This window comes from Chinchilla lanigera, unplaced genomic scaffold (assembly GCF_000276665.1).
Source record: "Chinchilla lanigera isolate Chin_1 unplaced genomic scaffold, ChiLan1.0 scaffold00055, whole genome shotgun sequence".
Taxonomy (NCBI): domain Eukaryota; kingdom Metazoa; phylum Chordata; class Mammalia; order Rodentia; family Chinchillidae; genus Chinchilla; species Chinchilla lanigera.
Genome location: NW_004955456.1, coordinates 16,145,944 through 16,173,856, shown reverse-complemented (window position 1 = coordinate 16,173,856; position 27,913 = coordinate 16,145,944). Strand labels below are relative to the sequence as shown.

The window sequence follows — 27,913 nt, the reverse complement described above, 5'->3', positions numbered from 1 at the left end:
AATTTTGAGACAGGGGAATTTCCAGTCTCTACTAAATTGCCCAGGTTGGGCTTAAAACTGAGATCCTCCTGCCTCAGCTTTCCAGATTGCTGGGATTACATCATGCCAGCATTGGGTGGGGACCTTCTTGGTGCTCGATAGTATGCAGAAGGCGTCACGGGCTGAGATAGAACAAAGGTAGGTCATCTCAGGTCTCTCTTCCTCTTCTTATAAAGCTCCCAGTCCTATCACGGTGCCCTCACCCTTGCCGCCTCTTTTAATCCTCCTAAATATATGAATTTACAGATTAGGTTTTTAACACATGAAATTCGGTGGGCGTGATCTAACCGTCACAGTCCCCATATCTCCATCAGTTTTCTGTCAGGAAAAAAATCTTTCCAGCTGAGACGGTGTCCTTTACGAAAGAGACATGTATTGGGGGTGTGGGTGAGGGGCTGGAGTCCCATGGGAAATCACTGGGTGGGAGATAGGGAGGAACACTGACTGGGACAGATCCCCAGGAGCATGGCTTGCCCCTCGCTGTGGCGAGTGAAGCATTGGACTACGTTGGCCATGGGAGGCTTTGGCCTCTGCCCAACTTCTTTGTGACCCATGGAGAAAAGGACCCAAGCCCATCACGGGCAGGGAGAGAGATGGAGAGTCGAGGAGTCCCACAGCCCTGGAGTCTCCGTCCGAGGGAGAAACAGCATCCAGTACCGGAGGAGGAAAGCCCCACGGCTCCTGCCTGTGGCTGGGACGGGTATCTTACGACATCGGGTGGGATGTGGTGCATCTCTCTGGTCTGTCAGGGTGTTCCCTGTTGGCACCATGCCAGATCATGCCTCTCGAAGAATCAAGACTGGAAATTCCCCAGAGCTCATTTCCTACCATTTAATCCTCAGCTCAGGGCCACAGCTGCCAAGTCTGGCTACCAAGGACAGATGCCAAGCACCTTCACGCCCGTCCAGCCCTCCCTCCAGAAGCCCCTGTCCCAGGACACAAGCACCCACCCCCATCCTCCCTGTCTCCCCTCCAAGGAGGTAGATCAGGGCGAGAAGAGCTATATTGAATCTGGACTCCACCACTCCCCAGGTGTGTGACCTCTGCATGGGTCACTTGCCCTCTCCGAACCTCTGGTCTTTATATGTAAAATGAACAGTTAGATGTACTGTATCATGGTGCTCTCAGGATAAACAAAAGTGATTAACAACGTATCAATGGACCCTTGAGTTAACAGCCTGACATACAAACAACTTGGGTTATGACCAGAATTGTAGTTTTAACTCATGACCAAAGTCTTGAGTTATGACTCCAGTGTGGGCCGCTTGTGCTTCCAGACTGTCTCAGATACAGATTTAACCCATAAAAGTTCTGGAAGAAGCCGGGCTTGGTAGTGTATGCCTGTAATCCCAGCACTCCGGAGGCTGAGGCAGGAGGATTGCTCCAAATTCGAGGCCAGCCTGGGCTACAAAGTGAGCTCAAGGCCAGTCTGAACTGCATAGCGAGACCCTGTCTCAAAAAGACAAAAAAATAAATAAACGGTTCTGCAAGGAACATTACAACAGGAACATTACATCACAGTGTCCTTTCCTGTGTGGGGTTAATAAGAAATTCTGGGCTGACGTCTCTCGAAGGACTCAGATCTGTCTGTGTACAGAAGAAAGACTTTGAAGGCTGTGTAGAGGAGCCTGAGCCTTCAACTGACAATCTGAGTTACAACCGGCCCGCTGGAATGAATGGCGTTTGTAAGTCAAGGGTCCACTGTTGGCTGTAGGTGCACTCAGTGAGTGCTTGGTGCATGGGTGATGGTCTGGCCACACTTACCCACTTATTCATCCCTCCCTTGGCCCTTGGGACCCTGTGCCTTGTCCTCATACCTTCTAGACGCAGAACACCTGGGCCAGGCTATTTCTCTTCCTCTCCACACTGATCAATCCTTGCACCATGCGGAAAGTGTCTTTTGGGCCCTGGCTCCATGTACCTAATGCAAAGAGCAAGAGGAAAAATGTTGGGGAAGTCCTGGCCGGCTGGGGATGGTGGCTGGCCACCCAGAGGAGGTGGTTTGATCACGGCGACTTCATCATGGTCGGCACCTGGCCTTTGGCTGATGTGTGTACACTGCAGACAACCAGCATCAGGGGTCAAGTCATGTAAAATGGACACACGAAAAGTGAGGGACAGAGCCACAGCGCCAGCTGATCAATGTCCCCAGTGGCCCGGATAGGCACATCTCACCTGGGACCTCATAAGAGTTACTGGAATCAGAATGAGGACATGGTTTGGGGTGATTTTTTATGGTATTGGGGATCTACTCCAGGGTTTTTGTACTGAACTATATTCCCAGCCTTTTTAATTTTAAAAATTTTTAATTATTTTTGAGGCAGGGTCTCACTAAGTTAAATTGCCCAGTCTGGGCTCCAACTTTCCATCCTACTGCCTCAGTTTCCCAAAGTGCTAGGGGTTACCAGCACAGTATGGCCCCAACACACCCCAATTCACTGGGTGACCTTAACGGCTGTTGACATCAAAGGTCAGCCTGTGACATGTGCACATCTAACCTGTGGCCTGGTCACTGATGTTTTGGGGCAGAGCACCCCAGTCTGGAGACCACAAAATTTGGTCTCTGGCTGCCCTTGTCTAATAGGGCACCGAATTTGCTCCCTGCCTTGGCATTTTTCCTCAGACAGAGACAGTGCAGTCCATGCTCCCGGTTGTAATCACGATCGTATCTGCTGCTCTGAGGTTTCACCCAGTCTCCCTAATTGGATTTGGGACACCCATAGACAGACAGTCTCCTAGTTAATTTCCACAGGAGACTGATGTCCTTGCTTAAGCTGGGTTCCTTCCTAAATGAATTCTCAAAAGGCAGCATCAGCTTCCAGCGGGCGTGTCCCCAGCCCAGGCACCACCACCCACGGGGCACAGTGTCAATGAGGCGCAGTATGGATGGGCCTGGGAGGAAGGCAGGGACTGCATACTCTTCCCACGCAGCGGCTAGCAACCCAGTAGTGAAACAGAGTAACACAGGCGATGTAGTCCGAGGATGAGACAGCGCCATGCACGATCACGCTGGGAATGGGAGACTTCCGCAGCAAAACAGAGGAGGCAGGCCGTTCCCGCGCTGCGTGTGTATAGGGAAGAGAGGCAGCTGAGACCAGCCCAGAGGTAGAAGAGGGAGGAGGGTGGTAGCAAAGGAGGCTGCCTAACAAACAAGAGATGGAGGAGAGATGGAAATCAGATGATGGAGAGCGTGGGAGAACAGATGTGGCAAACCAGACACGTCCCTAACATCCCCGTCAAGAACGCTTTCACGGCTTCCTACGTCCTCCCACAGTGGCCTGGAGATGTGCCCTGCCTAATGCGCTGGGCTTGTTGAGAGACTCAGGAAGTTCAAGGGAGGCCGTACAGTTACTGTAATCACAGCAGACACCCATCGCGCACGCACGCACGCACGCACTCACGCACGCACCCACACACGCACGCATGCACCCACACACGCACTCATCCATCCAAGCTTTAGAACTACCTGTCCACTGGGCAGCAAAGCTTTATCAGACAAGGAACTCACTTGCTTCGAGGCCACTGACCTTGGGCCTGAATCAGCCCAGGAACAAGCCAGGCATCCCAGACACAACATGACCTGTCACCTGCAGGCCCCTGGCATTCTCAGAAATAATAGCTGGGAGTTCCCCAGGACAGGGGCTTTCCGAATGGATGCAGTCCCTGTCTCCCATCTCCACCCTGGTTGTCCCTGGTAAGTGATCTACTACCAAAGCCAGTCAAGAGCAAAACAGAATTTCCTGAAAGGATGAGGGCGTGGTGACCAAGGGCTCCAGAGAACTGTTCCAGGAATGGTTTCTGTGCATGCTCATCTGAAGGAGAGCTCAGAATGAGGAGGACCCCAAGTTTCCTGGACCTCACAGCCCCTGTGTTGGTCTCTCTACAATCACATGGTTGTTCCCCTGGCAAGGAGCTACGTGCCAAGGAAGCAGCCAGTTGCCTTTCGGCTTCCTGAGGTGGCCTGAGGTTCACCTGCAGGGTCTGGGGCTTCTGCAGGCTCTGGCACATGCTGGGGCTGTCTGGCTCCAACACCACTCCAGGGGCAGTGAGCTGGCAGGCTGGGCTGCACCCTGGGAGGCACCCAAGGGAGCCGGCTGCTGCTCAGGCCGTGAATAACGGGAGCCTCATCGCCACCCCAGAGCTGCAGGGAAGGGAGCACCTGGCGGAGGGATGACTAAGAGAGCAGGGCCGGGCAAGTGGGTTCGAGCGGGACAGGGGACTCTTGCACACAAGAGCAGACCTTCCAACTGGGGTTCTGTGTCTCCAGCCCTTCTGCAAAGTTCCCGCACCCCAGCTGAGAAGTCTTCCCTCCCCCATCCACCATGGGTCAGGCCCGGAGTCCTCCCTCCCCGCCCCACGCCAGACATCCCCTGGCTGGCTCCCATGTCTCATGGGTCACCGAGAGGCATCCCATGTAGACTCACCTGGAAACATCTTGTCTTTACCTTTATAAAACCCTCTCCACCCAAAACCCAAAGTCCCTCCGCAGTCCTGCCACAGGGCAGAGGAAAGTGGCAAAATGCTTGCCAGATAAATTTTTCCCTTGTTTTTTTTTTTTTGAGACAAGGACTCACTATGTAGTTCAGGCTGGCCTCGGACTCACTTTGTAGCCCAGACTGGCCTCAAACTCGCAGTGAACCCCTGCCTCAGCCTCCCAAGTGCTGGGATTACAGGTCTGCACCACCACACCCAGCTGCAGGATCAATTTTGATAAACTCCTTTCTTCAAACTCTTCCTCACGGCCATCTCCCCCAGGGTCTCAGTGAGACCCTGTCTCAAAAATTAACGAATAAACAAATAAAAATAAAGTCTAGAATGGTAGCTTAGTGCAAAGGTGTACCCTCATTTCACAGATGGAGAAAGACAGGTTGGTATCTTGCAGCTTGCTTAATAAGGTCATGAGGTGATGCCAGGTGATACCACGAGCTGGCTCTGGCTTGCCCAGCCCCTCCTGTGTTTCAGGGCTTCAGCTATGCCCTCACATGCCTGCCTCCAAATCTCCAGCCCAGGATGGGCCTGGGACCCCCAGAGCATGTGTCACTGTTCTCTGTGACACCTCCCCCCAGATCTGCTAAGCTGAGGAACTGACTCCAACTCAGCTGTCACAGGCTCACTCTTGCTTTTGTTTGTTTGTTTTTGTCTTTTTGAGACAGAGTTTCGCTATGTACCTCAGGCTGGCCTTGAGCTCACTTTTTAGCTCAGGCTGGCCTCAAACTTGCAGCCATCTTCCTGCCTCAGCCTCCCTCTCGCATTTGAATCGTGTCATTCTGTACTGTGGTCCAACGGTCCCCAGTCCCACCGACACATGACACACCCCAGGAGGGCTCCGGACCGTGCGATTGGGATCAACCTCCTAGGCTACTGGTGTTTGGGATTTGTTTTCTTTTTATCAGCTGTGCTGCTATCTCTGGGATGGAGACTGCAGCCTTTCGAACCAGACAAGTACCTGCTGTGGAATTCCAGGCCCCTGTCCTGGAGGTGGATACGGGAGCCTGGGGTCCTCTTGGTCACTCTGGAACGAGCCACTCAGAGGCCCTGAGGCTGGGTTTCTGGGAGACAGGAGTGGAGGTGCTGCTACAGCCTGTGGAGAGGGGCTGGGGAGCAAACATGTCACACTGTGCTTTGCTATTTCCTTGAAGAGCACGTTTCTGTTCTGGCCCTTACCCTATTTTCTGTCTGTGGGTTATTTCTTGGTTTGTTTCTGTTTTTACTTGTTTGTAGCACTACGGGTTGGACCCAGAGCCTTCACACTGAGCTACACCCCAGCCATTTTTTACTTTGACACAGGGCTCCCCTAAGTCACTGAGGTACTGAGGCTGGGCTGGAACTTGTGATCTTCTGCCTCAGCCTCCCAGAGTGCTGGGACTGCAGGTATGGGCCACTGGGCCCGGCTTCTATGAGCTGGTTTTATGTTGATCTTGGACTTCAGGCCAGACTCTAAAGGGGGTGAAAAGGGAGCAAGAAGGTGGGAACTTGGTCCCAGGTATTGGAGGGATGTTCCCCCTTTAGGGTGGAAGACTAGTACCTTCCTTTCAAATTAGGAGAGAGCTAAAGGGGAGTTCACGAGACACGGGATGGGGCTGGGGGAGCTGGAGCCAGCCCCTGGCATCAGCTGCATGACCTTAAGCAAGCTGCAAGATACCAACCTGTCTTTCTCCATCTGTGAAATGGGTTTCATACCTTTGCTCTAAGCTACACCCCTAGACTTTATTTGTGTTTATGTATTCACTAATTTTTGAGACCTCACTAAGCCACTGAGTAAGTTGTCCAGGATGGGCTTGAACCTGTGATCTTCCTGCCTCAGCCTCCCAGAGTGCACCACCATGCCGGCTGGTGGCATCAGTCCTTCCTCCAGTCTCGCTGGGCATGGCAGGCTGGGGTGGGGATCCTAGGGACACCGTGGCCTGTTGGGAATGTTCCTTCTGTCCCTTGCGGGTGCAGCTTCCTCTTCTCCAGCACTGGGGTTTGCCTCTTTCCTAGCTCCCCTGCTGTGTGCCCAGGAAGAGAAAGGAGCTGTGCCCTCTGGCACCACAGATGGCAGCCCTGGGCTTGTCTCTGGCTCTTGTGGAGCTGACTGCCATCTCTGCCCCTTGAAAATCCTGCCCCAAACCCAGAGCTCTTCCTGGCTGTCTTACTTGGTTCCTGCAGCTAACTGGCCTTTGGAGACACGGCCATCCGGGCCTGTGTCGCGTGGGGCTTCTTTGGCCAGTGTCCTTCAGTTCTGCCCTTGGCCTCCCTGTGGTCCTCCTGACCTGGTTCTCCCCGCAGGAGCTCATCTGCCTTCAGAAGCCAGAAGAGGGCAGCGGGGTCCATTTCTTCCCACTGTGTCCGAACGGGAAGCCAGGACCTCCAGCTCAGATTCCAGCCCGCGCACCTGGAGGACAGTGAGCGGCACCTGCCGCCGTTGGGTTTGTTTACCTGTGGAACAGAAAGGCCCTGTCCCCAGCCGTCTGGAGAGTCACTGACTGCCCTGCGCATTGTTCCCTTTCCGGTGGAATTTCTGCTCTGAGGACTCAGAGTTGGCGTCTCACAGCTTGGTTTCCTCTTGTCCAGACAGGTCTGGCCACCGGCCAGGCGCTTGGCCACTCGTGGAGAGGCTGGGGACCAGGACGGCAGCGAGCTGAAGCAGGAGCAGGGAGCAGAAGTTCTTCGGCCATTGGGGCCCCTTATACAGCGGGCAGTGTCCCTGGGGTAGGGAGTCTGCTACGCTTGCAGTGGGCAATGTGAGCCCAGGGATCCCCCTCGGTGGACAGGAAGGAGGTTCCACATGGCCAAAACCTCCTCGGAACTCACGCTTTCAGTTGCCTTGTCCCTTACTTTGTTGCAAGACCCTGGCTCAAGAGGAAGGCCGCAGGCGCAGACAGGCTGGGATGGGGACCGACTTCCGAGGTCAGCTGGGCAGGGCACAGGCCTGGCCAACACTGTACCAACCCCACTTCCTGGGGGCTTTGCAAGGTATAGGAGGAAGAGGAGACACAAGGAGAGAGCCCGGGCCTTCGGTCCTACCCACAGCTCTCTGAGGACCTTGCCCACATGCCCATTGTAAAATAAAAAAGCACGGGTGTTTTTAAAATATTTTATTTATTTATTTATTTATTTATTTATTTTTGGGTCTTAAACTCCTGGCAACCCGCCTGCCTCAGCCTCCTGAGTGCCAGGATTTCAGGCATCTGTCACCATGCTCAGCTCCTGAGGTGTTAAATGCCCTTCCACCTTGGAGCAGAAGAGCCTCTGTTGCATCTGAACGGCCTCCAGTCTGCCACCTCGGCTCCCTTTGCCCCCTGCCCCAGAGCCTCCCTGAAGCCAAGGCAGGAGGCGATGCCTCCACGTGAGTAACAGTTACTCGCTCTGCCTGCATCAGCCTTACTCACGCCATCCTGTCCACTGCTCCTCACACAGACGGGGCACAGCAGGGCCCCCCAGGAAAGGGCCTCAGAGGACAGCGTGTCCGGGGACAGCAGGGAGGGCCCGCTTGGGGGCTCTGCTTTGGATCCAAGATCTCAGTGCACTAGTGAAGTCCTTTCTGGGTTCCTCCCGCGCAGGAAGCCACGTCACCCCATGTCATCCATGCCAGACCCCGGCCAGCGTCAGTGGTGGCCTTGCTCACCCAGCCTCTGGGGTCCCCTTAGGACCTGGTTAGCTGAGCCTTCTCCTCTCTAGCACATGTGCCCCGGTCTCTACTTACAGGAAACCAAGGGACTCAAAAGAACATACTATTTTTTTTTTTTTAGAACTACTGTCCTTCACTTTTTATTTTGAGACAGGGTCTCACGAAGCTGCTAAGGGCCCAAGCTAGGCTCAGACTTATGATCCTCCTGTTGAGGTTACAGGCACCCATCGCCATGCCTGGCTATGTTTTTTAAAAAGAAGAAGACAATTTTAAAGTCCCTGGGAATCTACTGGCCACTTTCTATGGCTAGATACAGCAGGGTACTTTACGCGTGCCATGTTGAGTCCTTAAGAATGGTGTACAAGAGAGGCATGGCCACCCATTCTGCAGAAGAGAAGACTGAGGCTCAGTAGAGAAATGAGGGTCTCCTGCTTGTGCTCAGGCCCTCGATGCCTGTGGGAGGACACTGAGGCTGTCTCAGACAGGAGCCAGCACGATCCATCAAGGCAATGACCCTGGGGAGATCCCGGGTCCAGAAGCCCTTCCCCATAAGCAGGCCGCACCAAGTGTGCAGCGGCAAGAGGCCATCCCGGGCGCTCCTGGTGCTGCCCGTCCTGCTCAGGGAGAGCTGCCTGAGGTCAGGCCAGGCAGCAGCAATGGGGACTGTGACAGTGATAGACATCGGGTTGGGGGCAGGGGCAAAGACACAGGAAACGGCAGGAGGAGAAAGCCCGGGGTGGACAGTGGTGGGAAAGCCTTCCCCTGGCGCTGCCAGCCTGCACCGGGGTACAGAGGGTTGCTTGGACGGCAATAAGAATGTCAGGAACTAAAGACAAGCACAGGATTGGCCCTGGACACCACAGAAGGTCCAGTGGCCTGTGTCAGGAAAGACCCCAAGGAGCCATTCTGTGGCATGTTGAGGAGGAAGACACAGCCACTTCCAGGCCTCCAGGCCCAGGTGGGGGTCTCCACTCCCCTCCTGTCCAACCTGGCACCTGGTCGCCCTACAGCTGCAGAACCACACAGAGGCCCTTGGGGGGACTGGGCACGCAGGCAGAGCCTGGCCAAGTTACGACATGGAGGACAGCCGAGGGGGACCAAGGTGACTCAGATAAAGAGGCATCCAAGTGTCCTGCTCCCATATGGCAGGGAAGCCAGAGAGAAAGGAATGGATGGTGACTCGGGGCGCCCCCAGAGCCTCCCCCACCGTGGCAAATTCCACCCATAGTGTGTCACCGGCTGCTTTGTCCCTGGAACCTCTGCCACCCACAAAGCTCCCACTGACCCCTGCCAGCATCTCTGTGGGCATCCGACTAGGTCAGTAGAAGAGGTGAGTCCACAGCCAGTCCAGAGAACAGCAAGGCAGTGAGGACATCTACTTGGAAGAGATGGGTAGGAGGGTCCAGAAAGAACAGACACTCACCAGGTGCAAGGCGGCAAGGGGAAAGAATGCTCCCTGGAAATGGGGACATGGACAAGAGGGGTTATGCTCTGTCCTTCCTCTACAGTGCCCTGTGACTCTCAGCCCCCTTTATCCATATCAGCGCCCCTACTTCTCCACTCTGCATGAGGAAGCCTCCAGGAAGCCTTCCCTCCACATTCCACAGTCCCCACAGCTCAGGCCTATGATTCAGCATTCAGGGAGTTTTATGCTTTTTTTTATAATTACTTATTTTTCCTTTTTAAAAAAAAAATTTGGTTTTCTGAGACAGGGTCTCGCTATGTAGTTCTGACCGGCCTGGACTCACTCTGTAGCACAAATTCAAGGCTAGCCTTAAACTTTGGATCATCCTCCTGCCTCAGCCTCCCCAGTGCGGGGATTCCAGGCATGCACCACTATGCCCAGCTTTGCGTCACTCTTTTACGCACGTTGATCTTTTGTCTCTAGGATATTGTTTCAGGGGAGGGAGGAGTTTCTATTTCTCTGCATCACACCACCAGACATTGATTGCCAAAGACAGTTTGGCCACATCAGGGAAGCCAAGATTCCTACACCAGTCAGAGTAAAATAAGAACAGGATGTGTGTCCAAAGAGAACTGTAAAGGAGACTTAGGAATGTAGAGAATGCGGAACTACCTTGGTAATGATGAAGGAAAGTGAATCACAGCTGGACAATCCAGATACTTGGACACAGAGAAATAGACATGGGGACAGAATCCAGCCAGAGGTGGTGCCCTGTGGGCTGTCCCCTCGCTGGCTGACATGGTCAAGCCCCATGGTCACATTCACCTCAGACATCACGCGCACCACGCGTCCCTGTCCGCCGGGCTTCCTCTTGGTACCCATGGAGCTTGGCGGGCACCAAGCTTGGTGCCTGTCGTGGTTTGGGGGTTACTGCAAGGTGAAACAATATAATAAAGGACACATATTTTGCAAGATTATGTATAACAGTCACCCAAAGAATGATATACAAGAAAGTATAGGAAATCTGTCCACATACTATAGAACAAGAATCCAGCTGAGGGCCTGGATCCCAAGATAATGCCCCACATGAGTCTAGCTGAAAGACCTAGAGCTCATAACAATGCCTTCCACGAGTCCAACTGGAGGCCCGGAGCCCATAACAATATCTCATGCAGGCCTGTTTCACGGATCTGCACTGGGAAGGCCCAAAGGTGAATGGTGGAGTCCAGGAGGTCTGTGCCAACGGGATGAAGGATCTGTGCTAGCAGGCTGAGGGATCTGCACTACAGCCTGGAAACGACGCGCAAAGAACCACAGCTCCCCCGAAAGGTACCACAGCTATCCTCAGCAACAGTGGGGTCCAGATCTCCTCCGATGAAGAAGACAGACGAGTTCTCACCAGGGGAGCCAACGCAGCAAGCTTCTCCAGAAGACTGGCAGGGCACCATCTTCCCCTCCGGAGCCAGGAAGCGATGCTCAAAGTGAGGACCAGAGCTCCCCCAAAGTGAACTAAGGCTATTCTCAGTGCCAACGAGGTCCCGAGCTCCTCGGAGGATGAAAACAGCCACGTTCATCAGGAAAGCCAGCATGACGAGCTCCTCCAAAACAGCCAACAGCTCCTTACAGCTTCAACCAGCTCCCAACAACCTTCCTCAACTCTCAACAGCTTCACTTCTCCTTCTCCAGGTCTGCCTCTTATGCTGCTGGCAACAGTCCCCAGGTGGGCCTCCCATACCCAGCACCACGCTTACTCAGTTCAGCTGGGGGTTATAAGTTGACCACCAGCTGTCAATCTGCTACAGTGCCCATGCAGGCCCCTGGGAGCTTTGTGCTTGCTTTGGGTCCCTGAGGGTCATCTGAAGTCACTGGACACTGACATGAGAGGCCAGCTGTAGATACCGCCAGGAACTGAAAGCACAGAAGATATGTTGGTGGTCACAGCAAGTTTAAGTACAGAAATGATCATACTATTATAGACAGCTAAGTTGGGTAGAAATATTCTAGGCAGTCAGGCAAGGCTAGGCCCTCAAAGAAGCCGGTGCACAAGATAATAACACATTACAACTGTGGCTGCAGGCACATTTGTTGAAGGCCAGGCCTCAAGATAAAGACCGAATGACTGGACCTACATACCTCCCCAAGGGATAAACAATAATCATTGATATTCTAAATAGGCATCAGCCACCTGGGTGGGTGACCAGGGCCTCCTGACTCATCTTTTCCAAAAAAGTTCCTTGTTCTTTCCAGTACTCTTGCTACGTGACTTGCTTCCCCGCTGGATCAACATCACCTAGCCGGCTCTACTTGCAGTCTTATTGGTTGATCATAGCTTTGTCCCGAGTTGTACCTACCTCATGATTTGTACCCACCTCATGATTTACCCACTTTGTGATTTTGCTTTATAAATCCTCCTCGGTGGAGTCCATGGCAACCTATTTTCCGGGTCCCCCTGTCTCTCTCGGCCAGGAACTGTCTCTCTCTCTCTCAATAAAACTTCCTTTTTTTTTTTTTTTTTTTGAACTTTGTACTCTTAACCTCACTGCTGCTCAGAATTCATTCTTTTTTTTTTTTTTTTGGTTTTTCTCTGGTACCGGGAACCGAACTCATGGCCTTGCACTTGCCAGGCAGGCGCCTTGCCGCTGAGCTAAATCCCCAGCCCCCAGAATTCATTCTTTGACTCCGAGGAGCATGAATTTGGCATATTGGACACCTAGCAGGTTGGGAGTTATAATATTTCCCTTATATCATCTGGAAGTCTTCTATCAACAAGACAAGGGGGGGACAAATGTATAAGAGTGGTTAAAGCGATCCAGAGTATGACAGGGAATCAGCAGATGGGAAACAGCCGGATGTGGTGGCTCACGCCTGTAGTCTCAGCCCTCTGGGACGCTCAGGCAGGAAGAACACAGGTTTGAGCCCAGCACAAGCAATGTAGTGATTTACGAGAGCCTGTCTCAAAATAATAAAAGTTTTAAAAAGCTGGGGACGTAGCTCAGTGCCCTGGGTTCAGTCCACAGTGAAAGAGGGAGAGTAAACCGAGGTTTGGCTAGGTGCCACACACCTGTAATCCCTGCTACTCAGGAGGCTCAGACCGAAGGATCACAAGTTTAAGGCCAGTCTGAGGAACTTAATATTCCTTAAAAATGTAAAAAGGACTGGAGATATAGCTCAGTAGTGGAGCATCCCTGGATCCTGGCTTCAATCCCCAGTAGTAAAAGAAAAAAAAAACAAAACCCTGAGATTGGTAGAGCATTTGCGTGGCAAGACCCTGTCTCAAAAAAAAAAAAAAAAAAAGGCCAGAGGCTGAGGCAGGAGGATTTGGAGTTAGATCAGCCTGGGATATTGGAATACATAGCAAGCTCCAGTCCAGCCTGGAGATGGAAGGAAACAGGAAAGAGGAGAAGAGAAGGAGAAGTAAAAAGGCTCAAGGTGCCATATGTATAAGTTTTTTGTTTGTTTCTTTGGGTTTTTTTGTTTTGTTTTGTTTTGTTTGTTTTCTGATGCGGTTTCACTTTGTAGTTCAGGCTGGCCTTAAACTCACAGTGATCCTCCTGCCTCAGCCTCCCAAGTGCTGGCATTATAGGTATGAGCCACAACACCCAGCCACCGTATGTGTGGGTATCAATGGTGAATATGCTTATTATGTAATGCAAACATACTAACAAAAATTTTTTTAAAAAGAAAAGAAACAAGCAAAGCAACGCACAGTCAGCAGCATCAGATTCCTGCCTGGAGGCCGGGCTGAATGACCCATGGCCACCTTTTTCCCATCGTGGTTCTGTTGCTGTGTGGATGTAAGCTCATCCCTCAGCTTCTCTGACCCTCAGGAGTGAGTTAAATAGTTCTCACTGGCCTCCTTGGGTTGAAAGTAGAATATATAAACCTGGAGCGCACAGGCTGCTGTGGGGAGTAGTGCAGGTTGGAAGAGAGAAGAGGCAGAGGGATGGGGCGCTAGGGAGAGAGAGGAGGGGAAACCCGGAGGAGGAGCTGGCTGACCGACCCAGGCAGCCGTGTCCGGGGTTGTGATCCTGAGGAGCAGAGGCCGACACACAGGCCACTCACCCCCGCTTGCCCCTGGAGAGGGCCCGAGCAGCCGGCCCAAACGCAGGCTATTTTGGGCGTTTGTTGTTTGGACAGACACCAGGCCAGAAATAGTCCTGTGAGTTAGCGGGACTTTGCCTTCTGCCACCCCCAGCTCTCCCAGCGAAATCACCCGAGCGAGCAGCGGAGGGCCGGGCCGACATTCCACGGAGCCTGTGTAACTGATGGGATGCGGGCTCCCTTCCCACAGGAAGGGCTCGGGAGCAGAGCCTGTGCCTGTAAAAGGGATTCTGGAAGGCCGAGGAGAGGGAACGAGGGATTGAGTCAGACAGCGGAAAAGAGGGAGTGGAGGAGTGGGGAGAGACCTCTTGCAGGAGAGAAGAGGAGACTCGAAGGACAGAAAGGGAGGCCAGGAGCTGGGCAGGGTGGCACACGGCTGTAATCCTAGCGCTGGGGAGGCTGAGGCAGGAGGATCGTTGCAAGTTCGAGACTAGCTTGGGCTACAAAGTGAGCTCAAGGCCAGCCTGAACTGCATAGCAAGACTGCGAGGGACAGAGGGAAAGTGAAGAAGGCAGTAGTGAGTTGGCAGCTGGTGGGGAAAGCAGGAGAGAAGCAAAGAGGAAGAGCAAAGAGCAGGCAAAGGGCAAGAGGGCAAATGGTGACAAAATACCAGGCTGTCAGAGGACCGTGGCTCCTGGGGCCCCGTGCCTACGTGAGGGTGGCGGGTGGGGAGAGGGACACTCATGGAAAATGTGCATCTGGTCCAGTCACGAACCACCTGTGGAAGTGGCAGATGGAGACATCTTTCCCAGCTAGCTGGAGCTGGAACTTCCCCAGAAATCCACAGCCTGCAACTCACTCTCTTATCTCTGCCCTCCCGGAAATCAGAGATCCAGTTATTTTGACATCAGGGACTTTTCTGTCTCTGTCCACCTGATCCCTTACCACAGCCAAAGCTTGACCGAGGGGATTGGGTCAAAGCTGCTTGGGGTGCAGGGGGAAAAGGGAAAGTGACAACCCTGTGAGTCAGTGTGGATTCTGAGAAGGCTGTTGCAGGGAGGCCTTTGGGGGAGTGACCCCTGGGAGCCCTCAGGAAGCTGCACCCTGTGTGACAGCCCAGCACGTCTTCATCTGCAGGGGTGGACGAGGTGTGGACAGGAGCAGCTGCTAGACCCTTTGGCAGCCCCAACCCACCAGAGTCAGTGGAAAAGTCAGACACTGAATACAGGACCCCTTCCTGCTGGGTTTTGCCTCCGTCCCTAATAATCATCTACCAGCTGCTGAAGGTTCCCCCTAGTTTGGGAAAAGTCCCCTTTGTAAGTTAACCCTTTCTGTTTCCAAAGGAAAATGCGCCCCCGGACCCTACAAGTACATAGAGCAGCTCCCCTGGACGTGTGCCCCAGATCCAAGCCACTTCTTGGAGTGGCAGATGGCATTGGGTCTACGAGTGGGGACAGAATTGGTCTCTGCCTGGCCAGCCCCCAGTCATCCACTGAAAACAGCAGGGACCTCTACGGCGGTGGCCTAGACAGGTGTAGGGATGAGAGACGGAAGGAGGAGGATCGGCTAGTGCAGCTGGAGAGCCCCAGGCCGGGCACCTGGAAGGGCCGCTTCTGGCTGCGACTGCACACACAGCTCGTCTGAGTCCCTGCAGCTTGGCATTCCCAGCCTAGACTCCCTGACCCCCCCCCCCCAGCCCTGACGACCAAGGTCAAAGTGCACGGGACATTTCTGGGGGTTCCCGCTGGTGTCTTCTGCTTCACAGAGATCAGGGCAGCTGCCTCTTCCTCGACACTAACCACCCTGTCAGCTTCCAAACACAGGTGATTCCAGGAGAAAGACGTAAACAAGAGGCAGCTCCGCAGGAACCGGTCTCGAACACGTCTGTGACCCTAACTTTCCGACTGAGGTTTCCCTGCTCTCCTGACACCCCCACCGGGTGGGAAGGCTGCTCAGTGGCTCTGTGGTTGCCCTTGGTAGCTATTTACTGAAAACTCCAAAACAAATGTCCCGACACTACCACCCACCCACTTAAGCTTCCTATGACTCTGTTATCAGCTGTTTCTATGGAAACTGCCTGCCATCGAATCGCGTCACCTACACAAAGCATGACAGTGTATGAACCCCACAGGCAAATGTACCATCTTCCCCCTGCAGCACGCTTTGGCATCCTCCCTTCCATCTGCAACATCCAGGCCCTGTGGCCAAGGCACCTGACCCTGCAAAGCCCTGAATATCTACCCTCAGAAGAACTCATGGGTCACTATTCCTCCTCTAACCCTAAGGCCCTAAAAGCATACCCCAAAAGCCCACCACTACTTCCTCCCACCCCTCCCCGCAGGGCCCCAGCCACCAGCATCTGCACCTGGAGAAGGAGGACCAGGCAGAAGTCCTCCAGAGCCAGCGCACACAGCTCGAAGGAGTGAATTTAACCCACTTCGCTCCTAACTCCTCACCCAAGGTTTACCATGGCAACCCCCGGTCCCTCTCAGCCACCCACACCCCACCCAGCACACCTCAAGCCCCAGCCAGCCAGACAGGGCTGTTGACACAAGACGAGCCCTCGGGGGCACCAAGAGAGTCTGGGCACGTGGGGAGTCAGCCATGCATCATCAGAGCACGGCGAGCACAAGGCGGGCATGAAGTCCAAGGCAGTCAGAGCCCAGACAGTCACAGGGCACACTGCATGTCCCTCTGTCCACCAGGCTGAGACCCAGAGGAGGGAGAGACATATTCTCCAGGAGGTTGCTTGGGGTGCAGGACAGCAGCACTGGGAAAACACTCTGCCAGATCATTCGCATCTCTGATAACTCCAGTTACCTATTTTTCTAAAGCAAGAGAGGAAAACATGAGCTGTTTTCCCTCAAGCTGAGCCCCAGGGAAGGCAGCTCCAAAATCCAGGCATTGTGGGCCATCAGGTGCTGCCAGAAATCACATTGGCAGAGTGTCCTAAGAGACGGGGCACAGGCAGGGGGTGGTCAAGTCAATGGAGGCCGCTAGGCTAAGGCAACCAGGGTTTGCTCAATTGTTCCTGAGCCCTCGCACAAGCACACTCCCGCAGAGGCACACATACACACACGCGCACGCTCACGCGTCCCAGCAAGTCCTGGAGAGGGAGTTGCTGAGGGAGCCAGCCGGGCTTCCAGAGCCAGAAAGTGGGAGGGGCCGAGCATGAGTTCATCTGTTTCCTGCTCACATTTGGTATAAAAGAGAGGCAGCAGCCCAGGAGGGACACAGCTGTGCCTGGCTCCAGGACCCAAAGCACTGCTGTCTAGGAGGGCCACCCCCCTTCCACCAGCAGCCCAGAGCCACAGCTCAGCTGCTGCCAAGCAGGACACACCGCCAGTCACAGGCACCTTTGAGGACGCCAGGTAAGACAAGCAAACTCCTCTCTTTCTGGGGCTTGCAGCCAAGAGCTCCCCTTCCCAGTCTCTTCCACCCAGATCCCCACTCTCTCTCTGTTTCTCCCCCCTGGAGCCCCAGGGCCTTGATCTATAATAGCAGTGACCACAGCAGAGCAAGGGAGGGGGGTCAGGCTCTGCCACTGACCCGTTACCCAGAACCAGGACCTTGGCTCTCTTGCTTCCCTTTCCAGCAAGACACGCACCCTACTCCCCCGCCTCAGGAGAGGGGCTTGCAGCTGCTCACTTGAACGAAACAGTAGTTGGGGATGTGTGGTGACAGAACCAAAAAGCACCATGCATGCCTCCCAGCCATGGGGCCGACCAGCGGTAGCATCTGCTGGACGTAGGGCGGGAAGGGCTCAGCATCCTGTCCCGTTAAGATCTCTTAGAACCTGAACTCACCCTGTTCAGGGGGTACCATCTCCTACTCAGCAGTCTTCTGGAACTTTCCCTCACTACGGCCTCTCCGTTTCATCCTAGGATGCACACGTCTCGGGCGCTTGCCTGCCTCGTCCTGGGCCTGGCCCTCGTCTTTGAGGGAGGGTCCACCTTGCACGCTCACGAGTCCCAGGTGGCCCAGCTGGCCACAGACTTCGGAGTGAAGGTGTTCCGGCAGGTGGTGCAGGCCTCCAAGGACAGCAACCTGGTTTTCTCGCCCTTTGGGGTGGCCTCGGTGCTGGCCATGCTGCAGGCGACGACAAGCAGAGAAACCCGGCAGCAGATTGAAGCGGCAATGGGATTCAACATCGACGGTGAGAGTCAGGGAAGAGGGGGGCAGGTGCCAGCGGTGTCCGAAGAGCAGGCACTGAACCAGTCAGGAGCTGGGGAAGGCTGGGCCCAGCTTAGCCAAGGGGACACTTATACAGCCGCAGTTCAGGGACAGCCTGTCTTCCCCACCACACCCGTGATCTGCCAGGGTGTACAGGCCAGTGGATTTGCCATTTATTTTATTAACTGTGGACCTTAACAGCTCTAAACTTAGTTTCTTTCTTTTTTTACCAATCAGATTTTATTGGTACATTATATATATATATATATATATATAATGATTACATTCATCATAGAGAATTTATACCTGTACATGATATAACTTATAAACCTCAGTCTCTTCATCTGCAGAATGGGCATGATAAAAATGCCCACAACATAGAGCCGAGTGAGTACTAGATGCAATTATGCATGTGAAATGATCAGCGCTGCCATTATTATAAGTTTAGAGTTCGTAATCCAAGAACAAGCTGGGTTCGGTAGTGCACGTCTGTAATCCCAGCACTCAGGATGGAACTGCAAACAGAAACACTGAAATAACACCCAGGATTTGGAGGCAAATTTATGGGCACTGATCGGGATCATTCTCAAAATATCAGGCCCTGAGTTCTGGGGTTTAGGGCTTATATGGGATAAGCAAGCAGGAAGTACAGAGGCAAAATGGCTCGTCAATAGGGGATTGGTTCTTATCATCTGCATCACAGTGACCAGCCGTTTCTGAGAGACAGAAGTAACAGAAACTGTAACCCGAACTAGTACCTGGGCAACTAATAAACTAAAGGACACTGGCTGGAGGGAGCATCTTCTGCAACAAGGAGGCTGAGGCAGGAGGATTATTCGAGTTTGAGGCCAGGCTGAACTGCCTATCAAGGCCCACCTCAAAGCATGACTACAAATAATAGTAACTTAAGAATAGAGAAAAACAATCAAACCCAAAGAAAGGGTTAGGACTTGAGCCTGGGGAGGAAAGGAGGGAGATGCAGAAAGAGATGAAAGTCTGGAATGAGCCTGATGGGCCTGTCCTTCTCTCTGGGCACAGGGAAGGGCGTGGCCCACGGTCACCTTCAAGTGTACAAGGAGCTCATGGGGCCGTGGAACAAAGATAAGGTCAGCATCACCGACGCCATCTTCGTCCAGAGAGATCTGAAGCTGGTCGAGGGCTTCATGCCCTACTTCTTCCGGCTGTTCCGGACCACGGTCAAGCAGGTGGACTTCACGGAAGTGGAGAGGGCCAGGTTCATCATCAACGACTGGGTGAAGAAGCACACGAAAGGTGAGTGGCCGGCCGGGGAAGGTCCCGGGCAGGAGAGGGGATTAGGAAACAGCCCACTCATCTGAGTCCTCCCATTCAGCCTTCTCCTCCAGGTGAGCAGAAGGCCCAGAGTTTTAAGGACCAAAGCATCTAGTTGGGTGTGGTGGTGCATGCCTATAATCCTAGCACTCTGGGAGGCTGAGGCAGGACAACTGAAAGTTTCAACACAGCCTAGGCAATTCAGTGATTTAGCAATATCCTGTCTCAAAATAAAAAGTGAAAAGGGAGCTGGGCGTGGTGGCCCATGCTTGTAATCCAAGCACTCAGGCAAGAGGATCACTGTGAGTTTAAGGCCAGCCTGGGCTACATAACGAGATCCTATCTCAAAAAAAAAGAAAGAAAAGGAAAAAAAAGTGAAAAGGGGCTGGGAATGTATGCTGAGCCAGGTGTAGTGGTGCATGCCTGTAATCCCAGCACTTGGGAGGCTGAGGCAGGAAGACGGGTGTGAAGTGAGTTCAAGGCCAGCCTAGACTCTATAGTGAGTTCAAGGCCAGCCTGAAATACATGGCCAGATCCTGTCTCAAAAATCAATAAACAAAACAAGCTGGGAGTGGTGATGCACACCTGTAATCCTAGCACTCAGGAGACTGAAGCAGGAGGATCATTGGAAGTTCAAGACCAGCCTGGGCTACAAAAGGAGCTCAAGGCCAGCCTAAACTATATAGCAAGACCCTGTCTCAGAAAGACAAAAACAAAAACAGAAAAACCCAAAAAAACAAAAACTTCAAAGCATTTTGCTAATATTTTTCTTAATTAGGATTTCTCATGAACCAACTTGATAGGCATCCCTACAAAGTATTGTGAGATCATTAAGGACAGTAGTGACCAAGACATGGATACATATGAGCCCTCAAGACAACTTGGACATCTTAATGGTATAGCAAAACACTATCTCAAAATTAAAAAAAAAAAAAAAGAAGTTTAGAAGGGGATTAGGAATATAGCTCAGGGTGAAAGGCCCTGGGTTCAATCCCCAGGAACACACACACACACACACACACACACACCATACAGCAGTGTAGAAGAGAAGGAAAGCAAAGCTGAAATTTCTTGCTCTGACCCTGGATAGGCTCACAGGGCCAAAAGAGTGTGGCCAGCCGGAAGACTCCTGAGTCTTTTAGAAAGATGGGACAAATGGAAAGCAGCTAGATGGGTCTATTTAAAACTCTGTTCCAGCTGGGCACGGTGTGGCACTCTTGTAATTCCAGCACTCTGGGAGGCTGAGCCAGGAGGATCGCAAGTTGAAGCCCAGCCTGGGCAACTTAGCAAGGCCTTATTTCAAAATTTAAAATTGGAAAAGGGCTGGGGATGTTGCTTGGTGCAAAGGCCTGAGGTTCAATCCCCAGCCAATCAATCAATCTTCCCCAGTGTGCCCTCTGGTTCCCATCCATATAGACCCACATGAGGGCTGGGAGCTGAGGAGAACCATCGAAGAGGCTTCGAAAGCGCCTCACGTCCCTATCTCTGGCTTTCTTCTAGATATGATTGGTGACTTGCTTGGCGAAGGGGCTGTGGACCAGCTGACGCGCCTGGTGCTGGTGAACGCGCTCTACTTCAATGGCCGGTGGAAGATGCCCTTCCCAGAGGCCGCGACCCGGCCCCGCCTCTTCCACAAGCCCGATGGCAGCACAGTCTCTGTGCCCATGATGGCGCAGACCAGCAAGTTCAACTACAGTGAGTACAAGACCCCCTCTCCTCATCTCAGAGACTGCCTCATCCCCTGCGTCTACCGGGGGCCTCAACATGTCACTCTTTGAGGGAGGAAGACCACAGGGAGTGCTCTCCTCTGACCCTCCAACACACCTCAGGGCCGACAAAGATTTCCCAAATGCGAGACCACAGGATAATGAGAGCAAAAGAAAGCAGTTGTTTCTCCTGCCAGATGTGGCTGAAATCCAGAAATTCCCCAAGCCCACACTTGAGTGACCATTCCCCCGTGTTTCACCTTCATGGCCTCTAGTGTGATCATCTGAGGCCAAAATGTCCTGCCAGGGAAGGGCTAGGTGCAGCATCAGATTTGAGGGCATCAGGAGTGGAAAGAATTAGTGGCTAGGTGTAGCAGAAGGGAGTTAAAAGGTCAAGAAGACCCAGAAAGAGGGGCCGGGGATATAGCTCAGTGGCACAAGCACCTGCCTGGAAAGTGTAAGGTCCTGAATTCGATTCCTGGTACCAAAAAAAAAAGAAAAGAAAAGAAAACCAAGAGGGAGAGAGAGGAGGGAGGAGGAGGAAGAGGAGGAGACACTGAACTGGCAGAAGAGAAGGGAAATGGGAATAAAAATATTGACTAGGTGCGGGGGGCGTAGCTCAGTGGTAGAGCACTCACCTCATGCGGTCCTGAGTTCAATCGACCCACTGTAAACACAAAAACCATAAACCTTTGACATTTGAACGGAGCAGTGGTGGGGGAGTCTCTGAAAGCCCATTGCTGAGCGAGAAGCCATAACATTGGAGCCATTTCCCAGGCGCCATCTTGGTTTCTCCACAGCGGAGTTCCTCACCCCTGACGGAGACTACTACGACATCCTGGAGTTGCCCTACCACGGGGAGACCCTCAGCATGTTCATCGCTGCTCCCTACAGAAAAGAGGTGCCTCTCTCTGCCATCACCAACATCCTGGATGCCGAGCTCATCAGCCAGTGGAAGGGAAACATGACCCGCCGGACCCGCCTGCTGGTCCTGCCCAAGTAAGCCACCCTGTGGGCTCGCGCCTGTCTCCTCGTTCCCTGAAATCACTGTTCCCTTGTTTTTGTTTTTTTTTTTGGGGGGGGGTGTTTCTCTGGTACCAGGAATCGAACTCATGACTTTGCACTTGCCAGGCAGGCGCTGTGCCACTGAGCTAAATCCCCAGCCCCTAGTGTCCCCTTGTTGAGTTTCCCAGATCTGTGATGCTGGTAGGGCAGGGATGCGTATGGGAGGCTGATGGGAAACACTGGCCTGGGTTTGATTATAATTCCTGCATCATCCCTCTGCTTGTTTCCATGTAAGTGCAGGGGAGAGAGTCTCTAGACTGTGTCGCTCTACTGACCACCCCCAGCATACCCAGGAGGGGAGCTGGAGGACTGATGGAAATGCAGGAGGCTGAACTGATCTGTAGCCATGTCTGCCTATCCTACATTTCCACCTCCATCTCCCGGAACCAGCATCCACACAGTAGAACAAAAGAAATCACTTCCGAGATGGGACAGCCCAGACTGCAGCTTCTGGCTGGAGTTCCAAGGAACAGATTTTTTTCAATCCTTCTGCACAAGCAAAGGGGGTGGAGAAGGCTGAGGCTGGGTAATCACAGGGAATCTCCCGCCAGGCTTACCTCAAACTTCCAGATGCTATAATGCCAAGCTTGGGGAAAGAGGAGAATTTAGTTGCTTAGTTAGCTGCTCAGATTCCCTCTCTCACAAGAATGAGGTAATTAGGCTCACCCTGGCGGGGAGCAGAGAGCCCTCCAAAGCTTTGCTGCTTGAGTTCTCCATGGGGTTAGTGCTCAGAAACAATCTACAGCCAGGCATGGTGGTGCATGCCTGTAATCCCAGCACTTGGGTGGCTGAGGCAAGAGGATCCTTGCGAGTCTGAGGCCAGCCTGGACTCCATACAAGACCCTGTCTCAAAAAAAAAAAAAAAAAAAAAAAGAAAAGGACAAAAGAAACACAACCATTAGATGAGATTTTTATTCAAACATCCTTTTTTTTTTTTTTTTTTTTGTCTTTTTGAGACAGGGTCTCACTATGCAGTTCAGGCTGGCCTTGAGCTCACATTGTAGCCCAGGCTGGTCTTGAACTTGCAACGATCCTCCTGCCTCACCCTCTTGAGTGTTGGGATTACAGGCATGCGCCACTATGCCTGGCTTGTTCAAACATCCTTGCAGGAGAGTTTGCCCTTCCCACCCTCCCCTCAATTCAGACTGAATAAAATTATGCTGCAAATATTGCCTTATTTGAGAAAAGTAACTAGTTGCAGGTTCGAGGCAGGCAGAGAAACTGAAGAAGAATATTCCCTAGTATTAGAAACTTCCAGAAAGGAGAGACTTTTCAGACAGACCTCCTTCTTCCTCCGTGCCATCAGTTTCCTCCCTATGGATCTGCCCTGGGATTCCTGGGGGGGGCATTGGGAGGTGCAGGTGCCACAGAAGGAGGAGCTGAGCTGGAGCTATCTCCTGCTGCCAACAGGTTCTCCCTGGAGTCAGAAGTGGACCTCAGGAAGCCCCTGGAAAACCTGGGGATGACCAACATGTTCAGGCCAGACCAGGCAGACTTCACAAGGGTTTCAGGTAAGACACTGTGTCCCTTGCTTTCCTAGCCCTCCAGCTATGGGCCCCCTAAGAAGACCAAGGAGACTCCCTGAGAGCAAAGACTGATCCACTCTGGCATTTCCCCCCATTTCAGACCAAGAGCCTCTGTACATATCGCAGGCGCTGCAAAAAGTAAAGATCAAGGTGAACGAGAATGGCTCAGTGGCCTCCTCCTCCACAGGTGAGTCCGCCTCACTGAAGCTGCCCCAGTCTCAGCTCACTCCTGGCACCTCCATGGCCCTGCAGGAGAGCTACCCCCAACCACAGAAGGGACCCCTGCTGCCCTGTTCTGCTCCAGCCTCTCTCCCCAAGCACACTTCCTGTGAGGACAGGAAGTGTTCCTGTCCTTTGTCACCTGTTTCTCAGCCTGGAAGATGAACATGCTTTCCCTAGGACCCTGTTCCCTCACCTATGGCTCCTGAGGTCCCCGAATCTGAGAAGCCCCACCTAAAAGCCTGGGCATGGAGGTGTACACCTGTAACCCCAGCACTCTGGGAGGCTAAGGCAGGAAGATCTCAAGTTCAAGCTCAGCCTGGGCAATTGAGCAAGACCCTGTCTCAAAATAAAAATAAATAAATAAAGGACTGAGGATGTAGCTCAGCAAGAAGGCCCTGGGTTCAATGCCCAGTTCTGGAAAAAAAAAAAAAAAGCACCCCCCCCCAGGAAAGTCTGAACTGGTTCCACAATAGGGAAATAAATTTAAGGATCTTGCTTATCAATAAAGCTTTACATAAGGGAGTAACCAACTGCTAGGTCTTGACCAAACTCCTGGAGGAAACCAGGTCTCAGAGGATGTCCCTCAGCTTCCAAGACCCATATTCAGGAGAACAAAGAAGCCACCTAAAAGTGGCTTCTAAATTTTCTAAAAGAAATTTTGCTTCCCACGTTGTCAGATGGGAGGCTGGCGTCCCTGGGTCCCTTGGGAACAATCCAGGCACTCGTGGGATGTCTCTCTCTCCTAAAACAATATCCCTTCTCTTCCAGCCGTTGTGATCTCAGCCCGCATGGCCCCTGAGGAGATCATCTTGGACAGACCCTTCCTCTTCGTGGTCCGCCACAATCCCACAGGTAACACCCCAACGTTCCCCTGGCCCCCATTGTTGTCTCGGGCCATCAGACAGCTGTAAATGCCCCTCAAGTCCCCAAGGATGCTGGGCAAAGAACTGGGTCTCTCTCCTGTCCTCAGAGAAGGCCGCCAACTATCGCAGCTCTCGAAGGACTACAGTCCTAACTTAGTCACTGAACGGCTGAGACTCGGGACAGCCACCCATCTTCTTGGATCTGTTCACCCGTAAACGTCGTGGTCCCTTTTCTCACCTTTCACAATTCTGCCATCCGCAGGGACAGTCATCTTCATGGGGCAAGTGATGGAGCCCTGACCATGGAGCCTGCCCTTGGAGCGAAACTGGAGATGTATCAGAGAAAAAGAAATTTTGCTCTAATGATTCTTTGCAGAGAAAGAGAGGACATTTGCCTTTTCCCTTCCGTGGTAAATCTTTCCAATCAGCCTCCTCCTCGACCTCAGCCTCCGTGGGAGGAGCCTGGAGTCTGACTCTGGCTGGGGCCTCGTGCCCAAGGCCCCTGGAACATAAAGGTCTCCAACCCAGGCTGTAGGACCTGCAGAACCGCTGGCCAGATGTGTCTGCTTATCTCTCCGCATACTGGGTCCTCAGACCTGGTTCTCTGCGAGGCCCTGGCAGCCCGGAACCATGAGGCTTACTGGAGCTTGTGTGTGCTGGGTAGGAACGATTTGTGTTCCAGTCACGCTGCTGTCATCCCTGCCCTGTCTACTACGGCGGTGGTGGCTGGCGGCAGGCCAAAGAAGGCCGATGGAAGGAACACGCTTTCATTTCAACGTCCACCCGGGCGCTGACCACCGCCCCCCTCGCAGAGGGGCCACAGACTGGCAGAGCAAACGCCAAGCCTCCCTCCCCCAAAACTGTGCACATATCATTCTGGAGTGTAGGTGATTGTTTACTCATAGAAGCAGGTTTTTGCTTCCCACAAACTATTTCTGCAGGAAGAGAAGAAAGGTCAGATGTGTGCCTGGCTCTTCACCGGCACCCGGCCTCCTGGTGGGGAGGGTGGGATGCCAGGGGTGTACCTGAATATTTATCACATCCTTGCCTTTGTGTGCTTGTTAGAAAGGAAGATGATTACTGAGGAAAAGGTGTTATTTAAGCTTGTGCGTAGTGTTCTTTTGTGGTTTCGGCCATCGCATCTCAGGAGTCCAGCGCTCCAGCCTGTCGCCCTCCGGGTGCGGACGTGCCGGGCTCCACACCGCCACCTCGTGGCTGCCTCGGCCCCACGCCTCCTCTTCTTTCCTTCCTCTTGGCCAAGGGCTCCTCCTTAGGGACCAAAAGGATGGGGTGGGTGACATGACAGAGACTTGAGTGAGGACAAAGTGGTTTCAAATTTTTCCAATATATTTAGAGCAGAAATGCAAGGGGCTGCATGACCTACCAGGACAGAACTTTCCCCAATTACAGGGTGACTCACAGCCGCAGTGGTGACTCACTTCAATGTGTCATTTCCGGCTGCTGTGTGGGAGCAGTGGACACGTGAGGGGGGATGAAAGAGACAGCCAGCTCGGACTCCAGCACCTTGTTAGATAATCTTTTTGGAACCCTACTAGCTGGGGGTAGGCAGGAAGGCCAATTTACTGAAGAACTGCACGTGGCTGTGAGATGAATGTAATCTAATAGAAGTCTCGTCACCCCACCATGCTCTCCATGGAAGAATCCTCATGCTTTGTGCTTTTTCGTTTGTTTGTTTGTTTGTTTATCTGATCTTTTTCTTCTTTTTCTTTTCTCATGATATGCACTGGACAATGACAGCCACCCGCAGCCCTTGTAGGGGGTCCCTAAACATGGGATCAAATGTTCTTGAAGTTGTGTTCAACTATTTACGTTTTCACTTTTGATAGAGAAATAAATATGTATTTTAAAGTAATAATAAAATAAATATAAAGCACATGCCAGACAGCCCGTCTTCACCTTCTGGGTTCCCTGTGGTACAAGGAATCAAAACCCATCCGACTGGTGGATCTCTCGGTGGCTGGGATCTCTGTGAAATGCTCTCCCATAGCACAGGTGTGTAGGGCTGCCGTGGGCGTGCCCCAGAGTTGTGACCACGAATCCGCAACATGCTCCAAGGACATGCAGTGGGGATTTCATTCTCCCCTGGGAATCATCCTTAAAAAAGAAAGAGGGGACTAGGAGAATAGCTCAGTGGTAGAGTGTTTGCTTAGCGTGCATGAGGCCCTGGGTACACCACTAATGAAGAAAGAAGGGAAGGGAAGGGACGAGGAGGGGAGGGGAGGGGCAAAGGGAGGGGAGGTAGGGGAACTGGGAGGGAAAAGGATACAGTTTCCCCCAACAGCTTCCACTCACCCTGCCAGGCCCAATCGTGGTCACTGTCCCTATGAGTTGTCAAGTCCATTCGTGTCCTTTCCCTCCCCCACACCCCCCACAAACCCCTCAGATGCTCTGGAGTCCAGCCACTACCTGAGGTCCACTTCTCATGATTGCATGCATGTGCTCTCCCACCCAACCTAGAAATCAGGTTCCTTTCAAAGGCTCCTTTGTTATGTATCTGCTCCTATCCTCCCTAAAAGGCTTCCTGAAAAACTGTTTTCTCCCAGTTTTCGCTCTGTTTGCCTGTGCTGGGGACGGAAGCCAGGCCTTGCACCTGCAAAGCTGTACCACTGAGCTGTGCTCCCGGCCCTCTCAGGTGTGTGAAAGGCTCCAGAAAGAGGACACAATTCTCCCAGTTACTTTCTGCTCACATTTTCAAAACCAATTTTTAAACTGAAAACAACACCAGTAACTGTCTATCAAGCTTGCAGGCCATCTAGCTCCAGAACCCGAAGATAGGACTGATTGGTGAAGGCAAACCTCTTGGAGCTTTCAATGATACAAGCAGCCCACTGTGGCACGCACTCCATAGTTTCGCCACCACTGGGATCGATAGCTCTCTGCATGCATAGCTCATTTCTGAATAGGAACTACTCACCTGGGATCTGACTCAAAACACACGGTCGAGTAGTTAAGAGGTAGTAAGTTCTCTGTCACAGGAAGTAGTCAAGGATGGCTAGATTGCTACTTAGCAGGAATGCTTTAGTAATCAGGGTACAGATTTAGTGACTTTTTAAAAATTATACTTAATAATATGCACATAGTAAGAAGTTCAAACAGTTCACAAAGATAAAAGTAGGCCAGTGTGGCTGGCATGCCTGTAATCCCAGCACTCAGGAGGCTGAGACAGGAGAATTGCCTCGAGTTTGAGGCCATCCTGGGCTAAATAGTGAGTTCAAGGCCAGCCTGAACTACATAGCAAGACCCTGTCTCAAAAACCAAAAATACTTCCAGCCTTAAAGCTGATTCTGGCAATACAAACATTTTCAAACACAAGCAATCAAAAGGGATCATTTGCCTGGTGAGACTTACCTTTCTCTCAAGTTTAAAAGCATCTTCACCTTATTAGCCGGGTGTGGTGGTGCATGCCTGGAATCCCAGCACTCGGGAGGCTGAGGCAGGAGGATCATTATGAG

General features: G+C 52.5%; 1 protein-coding gene and 1 long non-coding RNA gene across 2 annotated transcripts in view; one reads left to right on the top strand and one right to left on the bottom strand.

Moving 5' to 3' along the window:
* Window positions 1-7,382, bottom strand: part of LOC106149899 — a 10,017-nt gene extending 2,635 nt beyond the window's left edge. Inside the window, exons 1-2 of the long non-coding RNA XR_001236365.1 lie at window positions 6,958-7,382; window positions 1,857-1,960 (exon numbers count right to left, since the gene is read on the bottom strand). This is a non-coding gene — a long non-coding RNA (uncharacterized LOC106149899). The remainder of the gene's footprint in view (window positions 1-1,856; window positions 1,961-6,957) is intronic.
* A 9,434-nt stretch (window positions 7,383-16,816) lies between these two features.
* Serpine1 (serpin peptidase inhibitor, clade E (nexin, plasminogen activator inhibitor type 1), member 1) lies at window positions 16,817-26,334 on the top strand. The gene is made up of 9 exons (XM_005396870.2): window positions 16,817-16,966; window positions 17,480-17,751; window positions 18,807-19,040; window positions 20,559-20,753; window positions 21,565-21,763; window positions 23,240-23,340; window positions 23,456-23,542; window positions 24,346-24,429; window positions 24,703-26,334. Exons 2-9 carry the CDS (start codon window positions 17,481-17,483, stop codon window positions 24,738-24,740), a joined length of 1,209 nt encoding a protein of 402 aa, XP_005396927.1. The 5' UTR covers window positions 16,817-16,966; window position 17,480; the 3' UTR covers window positions 24,741-26,334.
* Window positions 26,335-27,913: the final 1,579 nt, after the last annotated feature.